Below are 15,252 nucleotides of genomic sequence, written 5' to 3' on the forward strand. Positions count from 1 at the left end.
GAAATTACAAGACTCTGGGGAGAAAATGCTTGACAAATTGTGCATCTGCTATGTAGTGACACCGTGCCTAAATATAGAGTGGAAAATGGAGCAGAAGAAAGGGGCACAACGAGGACCATAAATATTCACAGTCCATACAGAAGGCTGGCAAAAGCCTGGTCCAAGGAGAAATCCTCCCTTTTCCCAAATTATGCTTAATGTGGCACCACTGGGTTATTCTGGTTTCATCATCATGGTGCCTCATTCTAGATTTGGATGTGTCGCAGATGTTCCTGTGCCATTTTCACACAGATCTTCATTAGAAAATGTTACCCTGAATGCTGCTGTGAGCACTGATGGAGAGAGAGTAAGACAGAAGAGTAATGGACAAGTGGTTACAGATTCTGGTCTCACTCCCCACCCCCTCTTCTAATATACTCATCTCCTGAGGTAGAGGTATCCATCATGGAGACGGCCAGGCGGTTATGCCACATCGCCTCACGCATGTGAACACAAGGTGACTCTGGGAGAGACGCAGCTCGTGTATGCCCAGTCTTATAAATTCAGCTCCATGTTTCCCCCATAAAGTGTCCATCAGCACCTTAATGCATCTCCCAGTGAAAGTGACAGAGCCTGGGCTTGCACATTATTAACTCCAGACATTTTTATGGGCCTGTGGAACAGAGTGCTCCTTCTGAATAAGATATGTGCCCCGTATTCAGTGGCTATATATTAGTCTTTTAGTTTTTGGCATAGCATTACAGCCTGTGATAAGCCCTGATTTTAGTGTGTTTTTACATGAGTCCAAACCACAGACCGTGTCTCTGTAAATACTGTAGTTATGTCATAATTATCCTCCAGTGGGATCCAAATGAATTAGTCTTAGTTTTGCTGTTTGGATCTCGCATGTCACCCATTTGCTTGCATGGGAAATACATCCATACTAATGTTATGTAAACAGTGTTTACAATGATAAATCGTGGCATGGAATCATAAGCAGCTTAGCAGAGTGGGGTTAAAGGCTCCACCAAATTGGCAGGCTCATGATAAATGCATGGGATTTGTTTAAAATATTAATCAAATATAAATGTGCAATGAATTTAATAGTGGCTTACCCCTGAGCTATTCGGAGCCCATTCAGTGACATCAGCAAGAAAATGAAGGTAAATTGGCACATTTTTGGAAAAACAACAATAGAATCTAAAATTATGCGATGAAGGAGAATCCTGAAATTCATGCAGCAGAAAAAAGCTTTATAAAAAAAGATTTTGTGTTGTTTTTTTTTGCGTTTCCTACATTTTGTGGGCGTTCTCAGAGGGGAATAACAACACTCAAAGAGCTTACGACGTAGTTGTGCCAGTAAAACAAGCAATGCAGTAACTCAAGGACACAAATCTTATGAGTCTGCAGAGTGGGATTGCTGGCTCGTGTGATCTGAAGTATATTTCAGTGGGCTAACAACCTGTTTCCAAAGGACTCACTGCTCATGCAAGGAGGCTAAACAGCACCTCTGGGGGGAGGACGCCCAGGCAAAGTGGTTCCAGTAAGGAAATGTCAAATCCGTGGTCACTAGTAGAGTTTGCAGCGCGCATCACGCAGCCAATCAGTCGGCTGGAGTCAGCTCAGCCTCTGCCGGAGTTGTTTTGGAGCCCGGGCTCAGTGTGATACTTGTGCGTAAAGATCTACCTGCCAGACGCAGCAGCAGCGGTGCCATGGCAGGCGGCGCTCAGCGAGCAAAGTCCATTCTCACACACACGGAATAACTTCCTTTTAATCGGATGGCAAACGTGGAGCTGCGATGGCAGGATCACCTGATGAGGTGAAGTAGAAAGGTGGGTCCGTCCGTCTCGACTCAGTTGCGCCGAGGAACGATGCTGAGCAAAGCTGAGGGAGGATTTTCCACCACAGGTAAGATGATTTTCGGAGATGTTAAGCTACTAGTATCCAAATAATGTTCTTCGCCTATTATTCCAGAGTAGATATGGAGATCTCGCTTTAATGGAAACGGGCAAAAAGGGTTTGGAAATATTAAGATTTCCCTCATGATCATTTATATGAAATTTGAAAATCAAGTACTTTAAATTTGACGAGGTTAAAAAAAAAAAGGTGTGATGTCATCAAAATATTGAAAATTGTGATTTTGTGTGTGTGAGTGAGAGTGAGAGAGAGAGAGAGAGCGATATATATGACATATATGAATACACTGTGGTAGACAGAGAAAGCAGATAGAGTATAGCTCATGGTCATTAATAATTGTGGAGTCCAGCACACACTCACATGTGCTAAGTGCACATCTTCATGGTGTGAGATGAATTATTTGTGGATGTGGGATGTGGTTTTTGTTGTCTAATGTGGTGTGTAATGGAATTCCCTGTTATCTGGAGAGTGGCTCAGCCTCAGAAGCATGTGAGATTGGAGACCGCAGGACACAGTGTTGAAGACACAGAGTCTTTGGTGTGTGTGGGCTCAGATTCAGCCACTGGCCCACATTATTCTCGCTTCTCCGCTCTTAACAGCTCTGAAACCTACTGAATGCATGAGCTTTTGTTCTCTAGGGGTCACAGAGGCCAGAGGTCTGCTGCAAGTCTTCTCTGTGGGCCAGGAAGTCAATGCCGAATAATATATGCAAACAAATGCAATACTCATTATAATAATAAATATCAGCTTTGTGAGGGTTCCTATTTTATAGTGTTTGTTTAGACTCTGTCAGAGGCATTGATATAATCCTTGAGGCTAATGTTGCACTAGATGGCATTTCATTTTGCCCAGCCCAGGTTGTTTGTGTTCAGGTCTGTGCAACTCAATCGCCTCCCAAACCTCATAAATCAGGCCCTCTGTTTTCTAATGTGTGAAAAGCCTCTATGTTTTCTTGTCTATTTCCACCCTGTGGCTCATTTCACACTGAAATGGCTTTCTATAATACCAAAGTATGATTCAGTCGCCTCTGTGGCTTTCACCTTATTTCATCCTAACACATAGGATGAACGATTACTTTGATTGATGAAGTCTTTTTTGGGCCCAAAGGATCTGACTATTGGTGCTGGATTTGTAAAACAAAGTATTGTATTTGCTGTCTCAAATCTGGACATGCTCAGATCCCTCAGCCTCTCATTGGCTGATGTGTTGCCTTAGTGACTGCCTCTCCTGGCAGTGTGTTGTTGTTGGTTTTTTTTCCATAAACGTTAATTTTATACTGATTTTCCACTAATTTTATACTGATCTTCCACTCATTAAAAACATTCAGGAGGACTAAGAAAGACCAGTTCAGACAGCCACAGTAATCAGTGTGCAATGCAAAGTACAGCCGGATGCACTTTCCCTGGGTTTCATTTAGGCAGCTGTGACATGTGGAAGATATTTTTTCTCTAAATGTTTGCATCCGAGGGTGTGAGATGCAACAGTTGAACATACAGCAGATGGTGATTTTATGGCCCAGACTGGTGAGAGCTTGTGAGAGGAATGCTGATTCCAAAGCAAGAGAAAATCTTTCCCGTACTGAATTCATGTTCTATATTATTACAATACTAAAAACCCAATGGCTGGTCTGACTGAATGTGCCCTGGTTTAACTGAACGGATGGTCATTTATTGCTTTTAAAGTTTTTATGAATCCTATTTAATTGTAATTAACTTATCTCTCTAGCTCCCAGACTGGCAAATCTTTTTTGGACTTCATCCTCTGATCCACTAGACATTTGAACCTGCCATCATGGAAAGCCTCAGTGAGCTCCAGAACCCCCTGCTAGACAAAACCAGCCGACAAGTGGTGCAAAATGACTACCAGGGTTACCAGTGTGACTACCCAAGCCAGCCTTATCAGGACAGCCTCATTGGCTACTATTACACTGGGACTAACAGCGAGCATAAAACTCAACAGTTCCTGGACGCCAAATCCCTGCATCTGGCTGTGGAGGCCTTCTACGGGCCCAACTTTATCCTGTACAAAGACGACGTGAGCCTTCACAGCAAGGACTCCAAGAGCGAGAGCTTTGAAACAACTTTCACAGAGAGTAAGGACACGGTGTTGGATGGAGTTTCTGCAGAAAACCCTCTGGACAGCACGCAAGGAGAGAATGATGCAAAGATCCAGACTGTGTCGTACGAGGTGGAGGAGGAGCAGGGTCCTGAGTATGAGGTCAGAGGGCACACCAAGTTATACGTTTTCTGCATATGTGGCAGTTTGCAATGCTTTAGTGGTATTTTATTACGAGAAGGTGCCTGGTATACTGGGCCTTATACATGATTATACAAGTTTATCACCCCTGCTACATGCTAAATGGGAATAATTACTGTAACACCACCGGTTAAAGAGCAAATTGATGGAAGTAAGAGTCATTTAGCTGTGTTTAGAGATTGAAATTAAAAGGAGTTAACACTTAGTCATACTGTAACTGACAGGGACATCTTTCAGCAGAAAGTGAGCCATGGTGTGAATAGGGATGCTTATTATTCCCTTTACCATTCTAATAGACAGAGTATGATTCATGCTCATTTCTCTCATTTCTTCTCTCTAAATTGTCAATTTGCTGGAGTCTTTCAGATCTAGTGCAGAATAATTGTACACCTTTTTTAAAATAATTACATTCTAAGAAAATGACACATCTTAGTTTATCTTTCCAGGCTATTGCTTTTTTAGGACTTCACTCTCCAAAGAAAAGTGTGACAGGAGAAGAGCAAAGTCATTTCAGAAGTGGTAAAAATCTAATTTCATCCAGGGACACTTGTGAAGTACCCAGGGCTCCGTGCTGGCAGAGGAAGAAGTATAGCACCCTAACTGGGCTGATGATCGAGCCGGCTCTTTTCACTCGGAGGCCTGGCAGATAGATAGAGACGCAGCAGCGACTGCCATTAACGGCATAAGTAATGTTGTGCTGTGAGGGTATTAGGCAGGACTCCGCTGATGCTTGGCTGTAGGAGCAGGTGAGCCTGAAGCGAAAGAATTAATCTGATGAACAGTGCTCGGATGAAAGTCGGGCTTGCAGCTGGAATATGAGACTTTTTGCTCAGCTCCTGCGTTTCTTCTCTTTCCCCTCCTGTGTTGTGTGTGTGTGTGTGTGTGTGTGTGTGTGTGTGTGTGTGTGTGTGTGTGTGTGTGTGTGTGTGTGTGTGTGTGTGTGTGTGTGTGCGCTAGGATTCATGTGAATCATGAAAACACAAACAAACAGTGACAATCTAACATTCAGAGGACTTTTCCAGCTATGGAGACACAAAATAATACATGCCAAAATTCCAGGATATAGAGTCTGCACCTGTTACTGCAAGAAACTACAGCTAGTTTTCATCAGCAGTTGACATCTGTGTGACAGAGAAAATATAAATTGCAGGTAATAGAGTAACAAGAGCGCGTGGGTGATGCCACTGTGGGTCAGTGGAGCCGAATGTCCCCTCCAGACTCTAACGAGGCCTTGGAGAGCGCAGTGACAGGGTTGTTAAAGGCACTGGGTTCTCCAAGGCGGCCCATCAGCTATACTGGCATCAGACCAGACTGGGAGTGTGTCCCCAGCCGGCCGGACTCGGTGTCAGTAGGACTGAATACACCAGTCACTCAGAACTGTAATCAGGTCTTGCTACAAAGATAAAAAGCAGATTACTGCTGTTTGTACCCACCGGTTTATTCATGTGATGTCAGATTATGTTATGACCAGCTGCTGTTTTGATGGATCACACCCGGCTGTCCAGGTGGACAGTGTTCATAAAACAGATAACAGGGAGCTTCGTAATCTTCTCTTGGCGAAGGTAGCTGAAACTGTTTGGATAGTACAGCACTGCTATCCTCCACTTGCCTGTAGCCCCTAAGGTGTCTACACGGAAACGTCCTGAAAATAGCACAAAATAATTAAATCAGATTCTGTAGTTTGGTAAATGTAGATCAGATTAGAAGCCAGGAAGGAAAATTGTGTTTGGTAAATGTAGATCAGATTAGAAGCCAGGAAGGAAAATTGTGCACATGCTAAAAAACTTGGTCCACAGCACTCGAGTACGGCTCCTTTCTTCTCCGCACGCCTCCCTGACTGTTCTTTAATTACCTCTAAAATGGCTGGTTCCGTTCCTGCCTTACATATTGATTTTCATTTTGTGCCTTCTCTTTCCCTGCTTTGATTGATCCCTGCAGGCTGCAAGACGAACAAATAAAACTCGCTCCTTATGGGGGCTATTTATTTAGACAAACATCCACTACGTCTCTGGGACAGCCGAGAGGAGAACAGCAACACTTAAAGGTCACCCATGCAGTCGCCTTGCCATCCTCGCTGCAGACGCGTTGGGCCGATGTAGTCTGAGTGGCATTCGAATCCATCATTCATTAACCCACTCAGCCCTTGTGGCCCTGGGTATGGAGACACAGTATTGAGAACCTGTTGGACACTTGCTGCCTCATAAGACGCCTGGTGTATTGAGGACACGGTGGAGGTCTCTCGTGCTGTAGAAGCAATTTAGCACATAAATGAAACGGCCTTCTTGCTGTTTCCCCTGTCACTTTGCAATGATGGAACAATCCGTTAATCCCGTGTTATCTGTCAGCCCGCTCATGGGTGTTGACAGAGGCACCAAATCCTTTCTGGCTGGCTGAGCACATCATGTCCTGGGTGGTAGTGGAACAAGGGCAGATACACTGGCCTTGGGGGGGGGCAGGAGTTGTCAAGCTACACCACTATGAACATGTTTAAAGAACATCCGACTATCCTCACATGTCACCCTTACCTCATTATTATTTAGATGTCAGTCTCAAGATCACTGCACTCACCATTTGTCTCATTTTTATCATTGTGTTGATTGTCTCACAAATTGTGTTAGGAAGTACAAGCAGTCATGTAAAAAGTGCATCATCTTCTCGTTTTCTGACATTTAATTATTCTTCATCAACCCACTGTCTTCCAGAGTGACAGCTCCAGTGACAGTGAGAGTGAAGACAACTTCTTTGTGCTGCCCCCTCGGGACTACCTGGGCCTAGCCATCTTCTCCATGCTCTGCTGCTTCTGGCCCTTGGGCATCGTTGCCTTTTACTACTCTCACAAGGTAAAAGGCCCAGAGACCTCGAGCCCGTCATTAACTCTGATTACACTGCATTCTATTTAAGGTCAGCGAGCACAAGCACTCAGACAAGTGCTACCACAGCCCATTTTCCTGCCTGTGACCCTCCTTTGCAGTTGTTTCAGATGATTGACTACGTAAATTCAGCAAGTTCGGAGCACTTGTCAGTCATCTGTATTCACTTTAGGAAACCATTAACATTGAAGTTTTTCGGTCTGCAGTATGTATGTGTCAGCAGTGCACTTTTATTACATTATTTTTAAGTGGTTGCATCCATAGCTGTGACCTGAGTCTACTGTCAGTATCTTCCTGCAACCTCAAGCAAAGCACAGCACATCTTAATGGTTTTGCGACATCTTCCACAATAATTGCAGAGACAATTATATCGGACAGAATATAATGCGTCAGTAGAATAAATAAAGGCCAGACTTATTTTTTTGATAGGAAACCAAAACACCCAAATAACACATTTGTCACTGTCAGAGGGATAATGACCTAATTGCCATGGTAACTAATGGCTCCCAAAGTGGATTTCTTGTTTTCTCTCTTTTGACTGTGGCTTAACACCTACTCACCCACTCTGTGCTGATGAGTAAGCTCATTTCACTCTCTGCTTTGTTTTGTCAGACAGGCAAGGCCATCTCTAAGGGAGACTTCTCCAGAGCAGGAATGAGCTCCAGAAGAGCCCTATTCCTGGCCGCTCTTTCCATCACCATTGGAACAGGGATGTATGTGGGGGTGGTGGTGGCCCTCATAGCCTACCTGTCCAAGCCTGGACACGTATAGCACTGGGACCGGCTCGTTTTGGTAGGGGAGATAGAGAGAAAGAGGAATCCAGATGGGAGGAAGGGAAAAGACGAGGTCGGACACCTCTCCTGAAGGCGCGTGTCTGTGCTGCTGCCTGGCTGTCTGCAGAAAAAAAGAAGCTCTATGAAGAGAAAAGACTAAACCAAAAAGACAGAGAAAGGAAGAAAAAAAACAAGATGCGTGGATGGAGTGTTACTTGGACTGCATATTGATCCGGACTGAATCTTTCTGGGAAACAACACTCCCACCAAGGTATTCCACCACGTCAAGCTGAGAAGGATGACACCTCCTCCACAAAGACTGTGCTGTACTAATATGTTAAAACATAGCAGTAAAGAACTACCTACCTTTTACCACATTAGTCGTTTACAGCAGTTTCATTTTACCTTTATAGTAGCTGTATTCTCTGCCAACACTATTGCAGGTTGTATATTGTCCACTTTGTAAATTAATTTCTTGGAAAAAAACATTAAGCCAGTGTGCTTTTATGTGATTGTTTATTCAAAGAATATGTCGGAAATTGATCCCGTCAGTAAACAGAGAGAAGTGGACCTTAAATACAAAGAGAAAAAAAGTGTACACAAAGTTGCTGAGCGGTGGACAAGAGAGTTATTTGTGTTTATTGTGTACCGTAAATAGAGTCAATAAATACATTTGGCATGAATAATGAAACATCATCTGCTCTGTCTCTCATCTCTTATTCATTGTTTCTTTGGCACTGCAACACGGGGTGCTTTCACTTTAGGGGATACTCCTGCAGTCGCCAGGGGCTGAGTGGAAAGCTCAACTAATCAACAGAAAATAGAATCTGTGAACCAAAGGCAGGTGTAACAAACTGACTGATCTGTTGTCATTGAGAGTGTTTAAACCCGTTAGCAAACAAGTAGAGAATTGGATAGCAAAACTGTTGAAATGGTTTGTTTCAAGTAATAAATTATAAAAACTATGTTTAGCTAATTAACTAAATATAACTGCTAAATACCTGAAATGTAAGATGTGTAACCAGTTGGAATAGTTATCTAAAACTAACAATGGATAAAAAGTTTAAATAGTTATCTAAAAGTAATAATGGATAAAAAAGTTTAAATAGTTATCTAAAAGTAATAATGGATAAAAAGTTGAAATAGTTAGTTTCAAGTAGGGAATAAACAGTTGAACAGGTAAACTAAAAATAAGGAAAGACAGGTGAAACTAATAACTCACAGTAAGGTATAAATTAATTGAATTTAATTGAGATGTCTTAGTTTCTGCTTCAACAATTGGTAGCATAAACATGCACATTTAACTACCCAGTAACAATTTGATAGTATTTAACAATATTGCAGCAAAATCCACTTTTATATAGGTAATCATGTTAGATAAAACATCCAGTTTATAATACATACAGTTAGTTTGGAACATGAAGGCCTCGGTTGCTGAAGGGGCTCAACTAAGACTGTGGTAGTACATCAGGAGCCAGTGAACCAGACATGGATTGTGTGACTAGAGTAGCCTGTCAGAGCGTATTGTCAACCAAGGACCATTATATTGACAATTTCCTACTGCTGGCACAAGCCTCTGCTGTAACTGCCATGGCTCTTCACCGTCTTTGGCATCGCTCACTGTCTAGCGGTGTCTTGAGGTGACTTTATCTGCCAGACTGCTTGTGAGTATCAGCAACAATGTCTGCTCTCTAAAGTCAGAATGTCGAAACAAAATGAGACTTTATTCCACTCCGGGACTTGGAACGACCATCATGCGCGTTGCGTTCTCTTGCCCCACCTGGCATCTCATCAGAACATGGGCCTCCAGAGCCAAAGTGTCCTAAACATTGAACGCCCTTCAGGCTCAACTTGCAGACAGCATCGGCCACATACTGAGCTCAAGAAGCAGGGGAGAAAATGTCCAATACACCTTTAAACCCCATCATTCACTGTACCAGAATAAATGGAGCAGATGGCAAGGTAAGAAAGTTTTACAGCAAAGCTTGCACAGCCTGACCTCTCTTATATGTGTCTGCCTCCTCTTTTGCAGCTTCTCTTAAAGCAAGTCTATAATGCATGAAATGTGGCTCGATGGGCTAGACGGGGGCGAAAGTGACGCTCTCATCAATGGGAGCTGTATGGGGTGCTGAAGTGGGCTCACTCAGTGAGCGAGTGCTGTGCTGCATGTGTTTTCTCTCCCACAATAGATAGGGAGCTTCACCCACGCCTGCTCGCCCCCACACACACATACACACACACAGAATCTATAGCTAGCTCAGATCACCAGAAGCAAACTGATTTTATTAGTCATCCACCCCCACATGAATAAAAACTTTCCAAGAGGCAGCAGCAGGTTGAATCTGAACTTCTGCAAAAATCTGCAAATATATCATTACGGATGTTAGTGCACTTTTAATGTGGGCAACGCAGGTCTTTGTTTGAAAGGAAATATAAACCCCTAACGAGTTTCTAAATATAATCCTTGAATCTAAATTTAACCAACAGTCTGTTTTTTGTCGAGTCATACCCCAACCTGTCACATCTAGCAGATGACAAAAAGAAAACAAGAAAATGAATCAGTCTCGCACACAGAACTAAGCTGAGAAACAAGATGAATGGGCTGAAACAAAATAGAAAGAATCTGAAAGGCAGTGGAAATACAAAAAGACATTAGAGCCGAGTGCTACATTAATAAGGAGCATGTCGCTCTTGACTGTTCATGCGACTGAAAGCCATTTTCAGATTCTTATCATTGCTTTGATGAAATACCTGTCAGCCCTCTTTGCTCGTGGAGAACAGACGCGCAAACAATGTGTTCAGTTTGTGCAATGCCGCTGCAAAAGAGGATGTATTTGAAGTGGTTGCCACAATTACTGGAAAACAAACAAAACAAAACAAAACAAAACAAACAAAAAAATATATAAATATATATATATATATATATATATATATATATATATATATATATATATATTATCTTTTTCTTTTACTAACATTTAATAGAAAACTATGAAACCAATCAAAGAATCCCCCCTGTGAAAAGGATAGAAAAATCAAGTGTAATACTAGAAAATAAGAATTTTTTTATCTCACCACCCAAAACCACAGTGGGAGGATGTGATTGAGGAAGATGGAGACTCTGTCCTGAAGTTTGAAGCTATTGGGGAAATAGTGGTCTTGTAAAAATGTGGAAAACCTCTTGGCTCTGTATTGTGTGTGACAGATCTTAAATCAAAACCACATACTTTAGTTGGTAGATTACAGACACTTGGATGCTGCTTGAAGTTCATCCAGAGATCATTTCCCAGGCAGGCGGATACATTTAACGTTTATTTGATTATGTAGGGACACTTTCTAGGTCAACAGCAGTACCAATGACGTCTCTGGCAGTGGAAGGAAGAAGACTTGTGTCTGTCGCCCTTCTGAGATTTCAACAGTTTTAACAGTTGGAATGAGCAATTAGCATACAATAGTACTAACTCAGCATTTCAGCACACCAGGAGTTTCAGACACTGGTATTCTAACATATCCAGAGCACAATCCAGAGGCAAATTATAGTTAAGCAATGTATTTTATTCTTTTGCTAACACTGAAGGAAAATATGACTTATGGTGGAATCTAAAACCTCCGACAAGATTTAACTCTGTGTCTCAATAATCGTTGATACATACAAAAAACGTACATAAATCATGTATATAAATGAGTAATTCTTTAGAAGACAAGCTACATGAAAGACTTTTAGGTTTTCCTACTTGGACCTTAAATAAGTGAACAAAGAGATGGATTGTGCCCCATTGTAGAAGTCCTAAAAACAAAATACCATATTTACCACATAATAATGCCAGCTATTATTATTCTGCACCTGTATAATAATAGGTTAATCTCGAAGGATTCAGTCAAATAACTCTTAGCTCATGTGCAACATATATAATTTTAATTTACTTGTTCTTTCTTTACTTTACTTTCTTTATTGTATGCTACTTTATACCTCTACTTCATTTTCAGAGATAAATGTAAAAGTCGATGAGTTGTTGTGGAACTCTATTTATTTTACCAAAAAGGCAAATACCAAACATGAATACAAATGAGTGTTGTGGAACTTTGTTTCTTTTTCCTCTTTCTTCTCCCATTAATCATCTGAAAACCTCTCAGATTTAGTCTGTGACCCGTTGGACTCCCCCAGGCTCCAAACCACTGCACTAAACTAACTGTATATAAAGCAGTCAAAACTAGCTCTCTAGCTCTGCCTCAACCAGCGAGAACTGTAAAATGCTACTGATGTGTTGATGCATTTACATTACAATCTCATTAATTGTAGTAGAAACAAAAGGATCTAAGTTCTTCTACCAGCGCTTAGCTTCAGCAGGCTGAATCTGTACCCCCAACATGTTTTTCCATAGGACTTTTCAGTGTGCATGAGGAATTGAAAACATCCCATGCAGCAACTCTGATGTCAGCATCCATTTCTGGAACTCTCTCTCTCTCTCTCTCTGCCTTTCTCACCCCACTATAATATCAGAGTTAAGCTCATCTTTGAAGCATTTCACAAACATGCTTATCTGCCCTCACACCTTTGTCGCACAGCAACATGCCTCTCTCCGTGGCGCCGGTATTTGCCAGGACTCTGGACTGATAAGGACCTCACAGCCTCCTATTCTGGCTCGGCTTATCACTCTTGAGCAACAAGGGAGCACTGTCTCGCTGTTCACGTTTCTCTTCTCTTGATAAGTAAAGACTGGACTTCTTTTTCGCTCTGAGCGTTCCTCGAAATCTGCCGTCTCATGCCAGCAGAAGCATCTAATGCAGCTCTCAGATAGGACTGAGGGAGATGAGTTGGTTTTAATTGCAACCTGAGTACCTCTAACTTTACTGGGAGGGTGTGATGTCATTTTCTGAGACATGAGGTATAAAGCAGAAGGAGACAAAGGCTAGGTATGGAAATATTTAAGCAAATAGAGAATAACACAGTTTACGTACAATCGGATGACTGGATTTGGCATCTGTAACTGCCCACAGATGGCCTGCCGAAACTACGGAGCAGTGATGGCTGGCGGGCAGCTGCTGTAGATGGCCGCTGGTGTTGTGCCACACATCATAAATCTTTCTGGGACAAGCAGTCAAGTCCAACTTCAAGAGATAACCGATATCCATTACTAGAGTAGGAAGCAGCGACACAGAGGAGTCAGGTCTATAAAGCTGAGCTGAGACAGTGAAGGTTATCCAGGGACACAGAACCCCCACCACCCACTGTAATCACTCTAACCCTATAATCCCAACGCATAAGGAGCTTTCAGATTCTTTCATTTTTGGGGCAAAATAAAATGAAATGCATATGTTTTTTTGTAGGGATTGTAATTTCAGTGACGGTGGATGATCTTACAGCTGAAATGATAAAAGGAAATGCCAGCAGGTCAGCAGGAGGAATAAAATGCTGTTTATTTTCCATTATGTAATTCCCTTGTTTCTTCTCTTGCTGTAGTCAGACTTTAATAGATAATAATGAAAGTACAGAGCAGCACTCGATAAACCACAGACATCTACAGCAGACTTCAATCAGCTGCTTAATCAAAAGGCTTGTGGGGCTAAATTAGCTTTATCACAAATAAAACACCAGCATAATATCTTGCACAAACTCTGAATACTGATAAGAGCCAGTTTGAAGTACTGAGATGAGGATTTTTACCCAGTGAAGGGTAAAAAAAGAGCTGGTTGGCTCTGTGTGATCAAACCCTTTGGATGGCTTAGGGGAAAAAATGAACCTTGGTGATGAAATCAGCCCCCAGCCAAGACGGATCAGTTAGCCGCAGTATCAATCCCGTCTCCATTAACCCAGAGCCGACAGCCTCATCACCGAGAGCACCAGAGGAGTGACGAGAGATGAGAATATTGATCAAGAGATCAGATCATATCTGCTCTAAAAATGTAATTTAACCCTTTCTTTCCCCAGTCGGACAGATATGAATCGATGTCAAGACGTACACAGTGTTCTAGCAGCAGGATTTTCATATATTGACTGTATTATACAAAAGATGCAATTGTGAACTTGTAATATAATTCACCTGACTACAAATTCACAAAGGGGTTCTGATTTTGAAAGAAGCTCAATACTGCCCCCATGTGGATACGATGTTGCACTACACACAGGCAGTAAGGTCAGTTTTCACAAATTTCACAAATTAACTGCATTAAAAGTTACAAAAACAAATGTGAATATGCATGTTTGTAAATGTTAATGTACTGCTGGTATATCAGTTTGTAAAAACAGGTATACACACACATTCACACACAGCATTATCTATGATTTCTTTCCTCATTTACTAATTCCTTTATAGTTATTTACTTCATCCCACAAAGCACTTGCAATATTTTACTTTTTGTTGTTGTTGCAGCACTGTACTGCCTTGTTGGCTACTTTTTGATTTACGTTGTTTGCAGCTGTGAAAAATGTCCACTTGGTAACAGTAAAGTACATCTAAACTAAATTAGCACAAGGTCTATTTCCTGACTTTATCCGGAGCTTTCAACCATACCATACTGAAGACTCAATGTCTTTATCTGTGCTAGCCAAGATCAAGAATTAACTGTTGAGGGACAAAAAATAACCTGTTTTTGATTATATTTACCAGATGTAAAACATCTTCAGTCTAATATCAAAGTTTTTAGGAAAAGTGCATTTTATTTTTAACCACTACCAGACAGCTTATTTGTATGAATGAATTTAAAATACATTCTTACATCTGGTTCATGATAACAGCTGGATTTGTAACTTTTTTTTAAAGTACATAGTTAAGTAGCAACAGAGGTGGAAAGAGTACTAGAATATTGTACTCAAGTAAAAGTATTGCAACTATAGAAGACATTTTACTCAAGCAAAAGTAAATATGCGTGTTAAAATGTACTTAAGTAACAGTAAAAGGTCAAAAGTAGGTCAGTGCATTCTGGGTGACGTTACTTCGTGGGGTGATGATACATACTTCTGTTAACATAAAGAACATCTTTAAGTTACAAAATAGGTTGCATTAAATGTAAATGTATAAACAAGTGGAACAACATCAGCATCAAGAACCCCTCTGTCCAAACCGACAGTCTATGAATGCAACTGATTATCAATTAAAATATACTAAATAAACTGCCTTCCTCAGTGTAGCCTCAAAAGAATTAAAGCAAACCAGAAAAGACACAAAACGCACAAGAAAAATGATCACCAATAAATAAAACACATTTTAGAATCAACAGTGGAATAAAACCACAGCAGACAACGTTGACATGTAACCACTGGTACACATAGTGACATGCCACTAACACACATAGTGTAACCACTGGTATTACGTCACAGTGAGGGAGAGACCGCACTGCTCTGATCGTAATGGTTCATGACCTCACAGAGTTCAGCAGCTTGTCGTCGTACTCACCGGTCCACCGCAGTCTGCTCGTTCGTTACCAGATCACACAGCCTCTCAGGCCCAGTGTAACCA

At 41.6% G+C, this 15,252-nt stretch overlaps 1 protein-coding gene across 1 annotated transcript; it reads left to right on the forward strand.

Annotated features, from left to right (window-relative positions):
• Window positions 1-3,687: 3,687 nt before the first annotated feature.
• LOC129103952 (synapse differentiation-inducing gene protein 1-like) lies at window positions 3,688-7,988 on the forward strand. Its single transcript, XM_054614601.1, has 3 exons — window positions 3,688-4,113; window positions 6,855-6,992; window positions 7,635-7,988. Exons 1-3 carry the CDS (start codon window positions 3,688-3,690, stop codon window positions 7,791-7,793), a joined length of 723 nt encoding a protein of 240 aa, XP_054470576.1. The 3' UTR covers window positions 7,794-7,988.
• Window positions 7,989-15,252: the final 7,264 nt, after the last annotated feature.

This window comes from Anoplopoma fimbria, chromosome 15 (genome assembly GCF_027596085.1).
Source record: "Anoplopoma fimbria isolate UVic2021 breed Golden Eagle Sablefish chromosome 15, Afim_UVic_2022, whole genome shotgun sequence".
NCBI lineage: Eukaryota > Metazoa > Chordata > Actinopteri > Perciformes > Anoplopomatidae > Anoplopoma > Anoplopoma fimbria.

Excerpts from the sequence above, each read along its gene's own strand:
- LOC129103952 (XM_054614601.1), top strand. The coding sequence starts at position 3,688 with ATGGAAAGCCTCAGTGAGCTCCAGAACCCCCTGCTAGACAAAACCAGC. Across the intron at positions 4,114-6,854 it reads AGCAGGGTCCTGAGTATGAG|AGTGACAGCTCCAGTGACAG; the intron begins GTCAGAGGGCAC and ends ACTGTCTTCCAG. Across the intron at positions 6,993-7,634 it reads CCTTTTACTACTCTCACAAG|ACAGGCAAGGCCATCTCTAA; the intron begins GTAAAAGGCCCA and ends TTGTTTTGTCAG.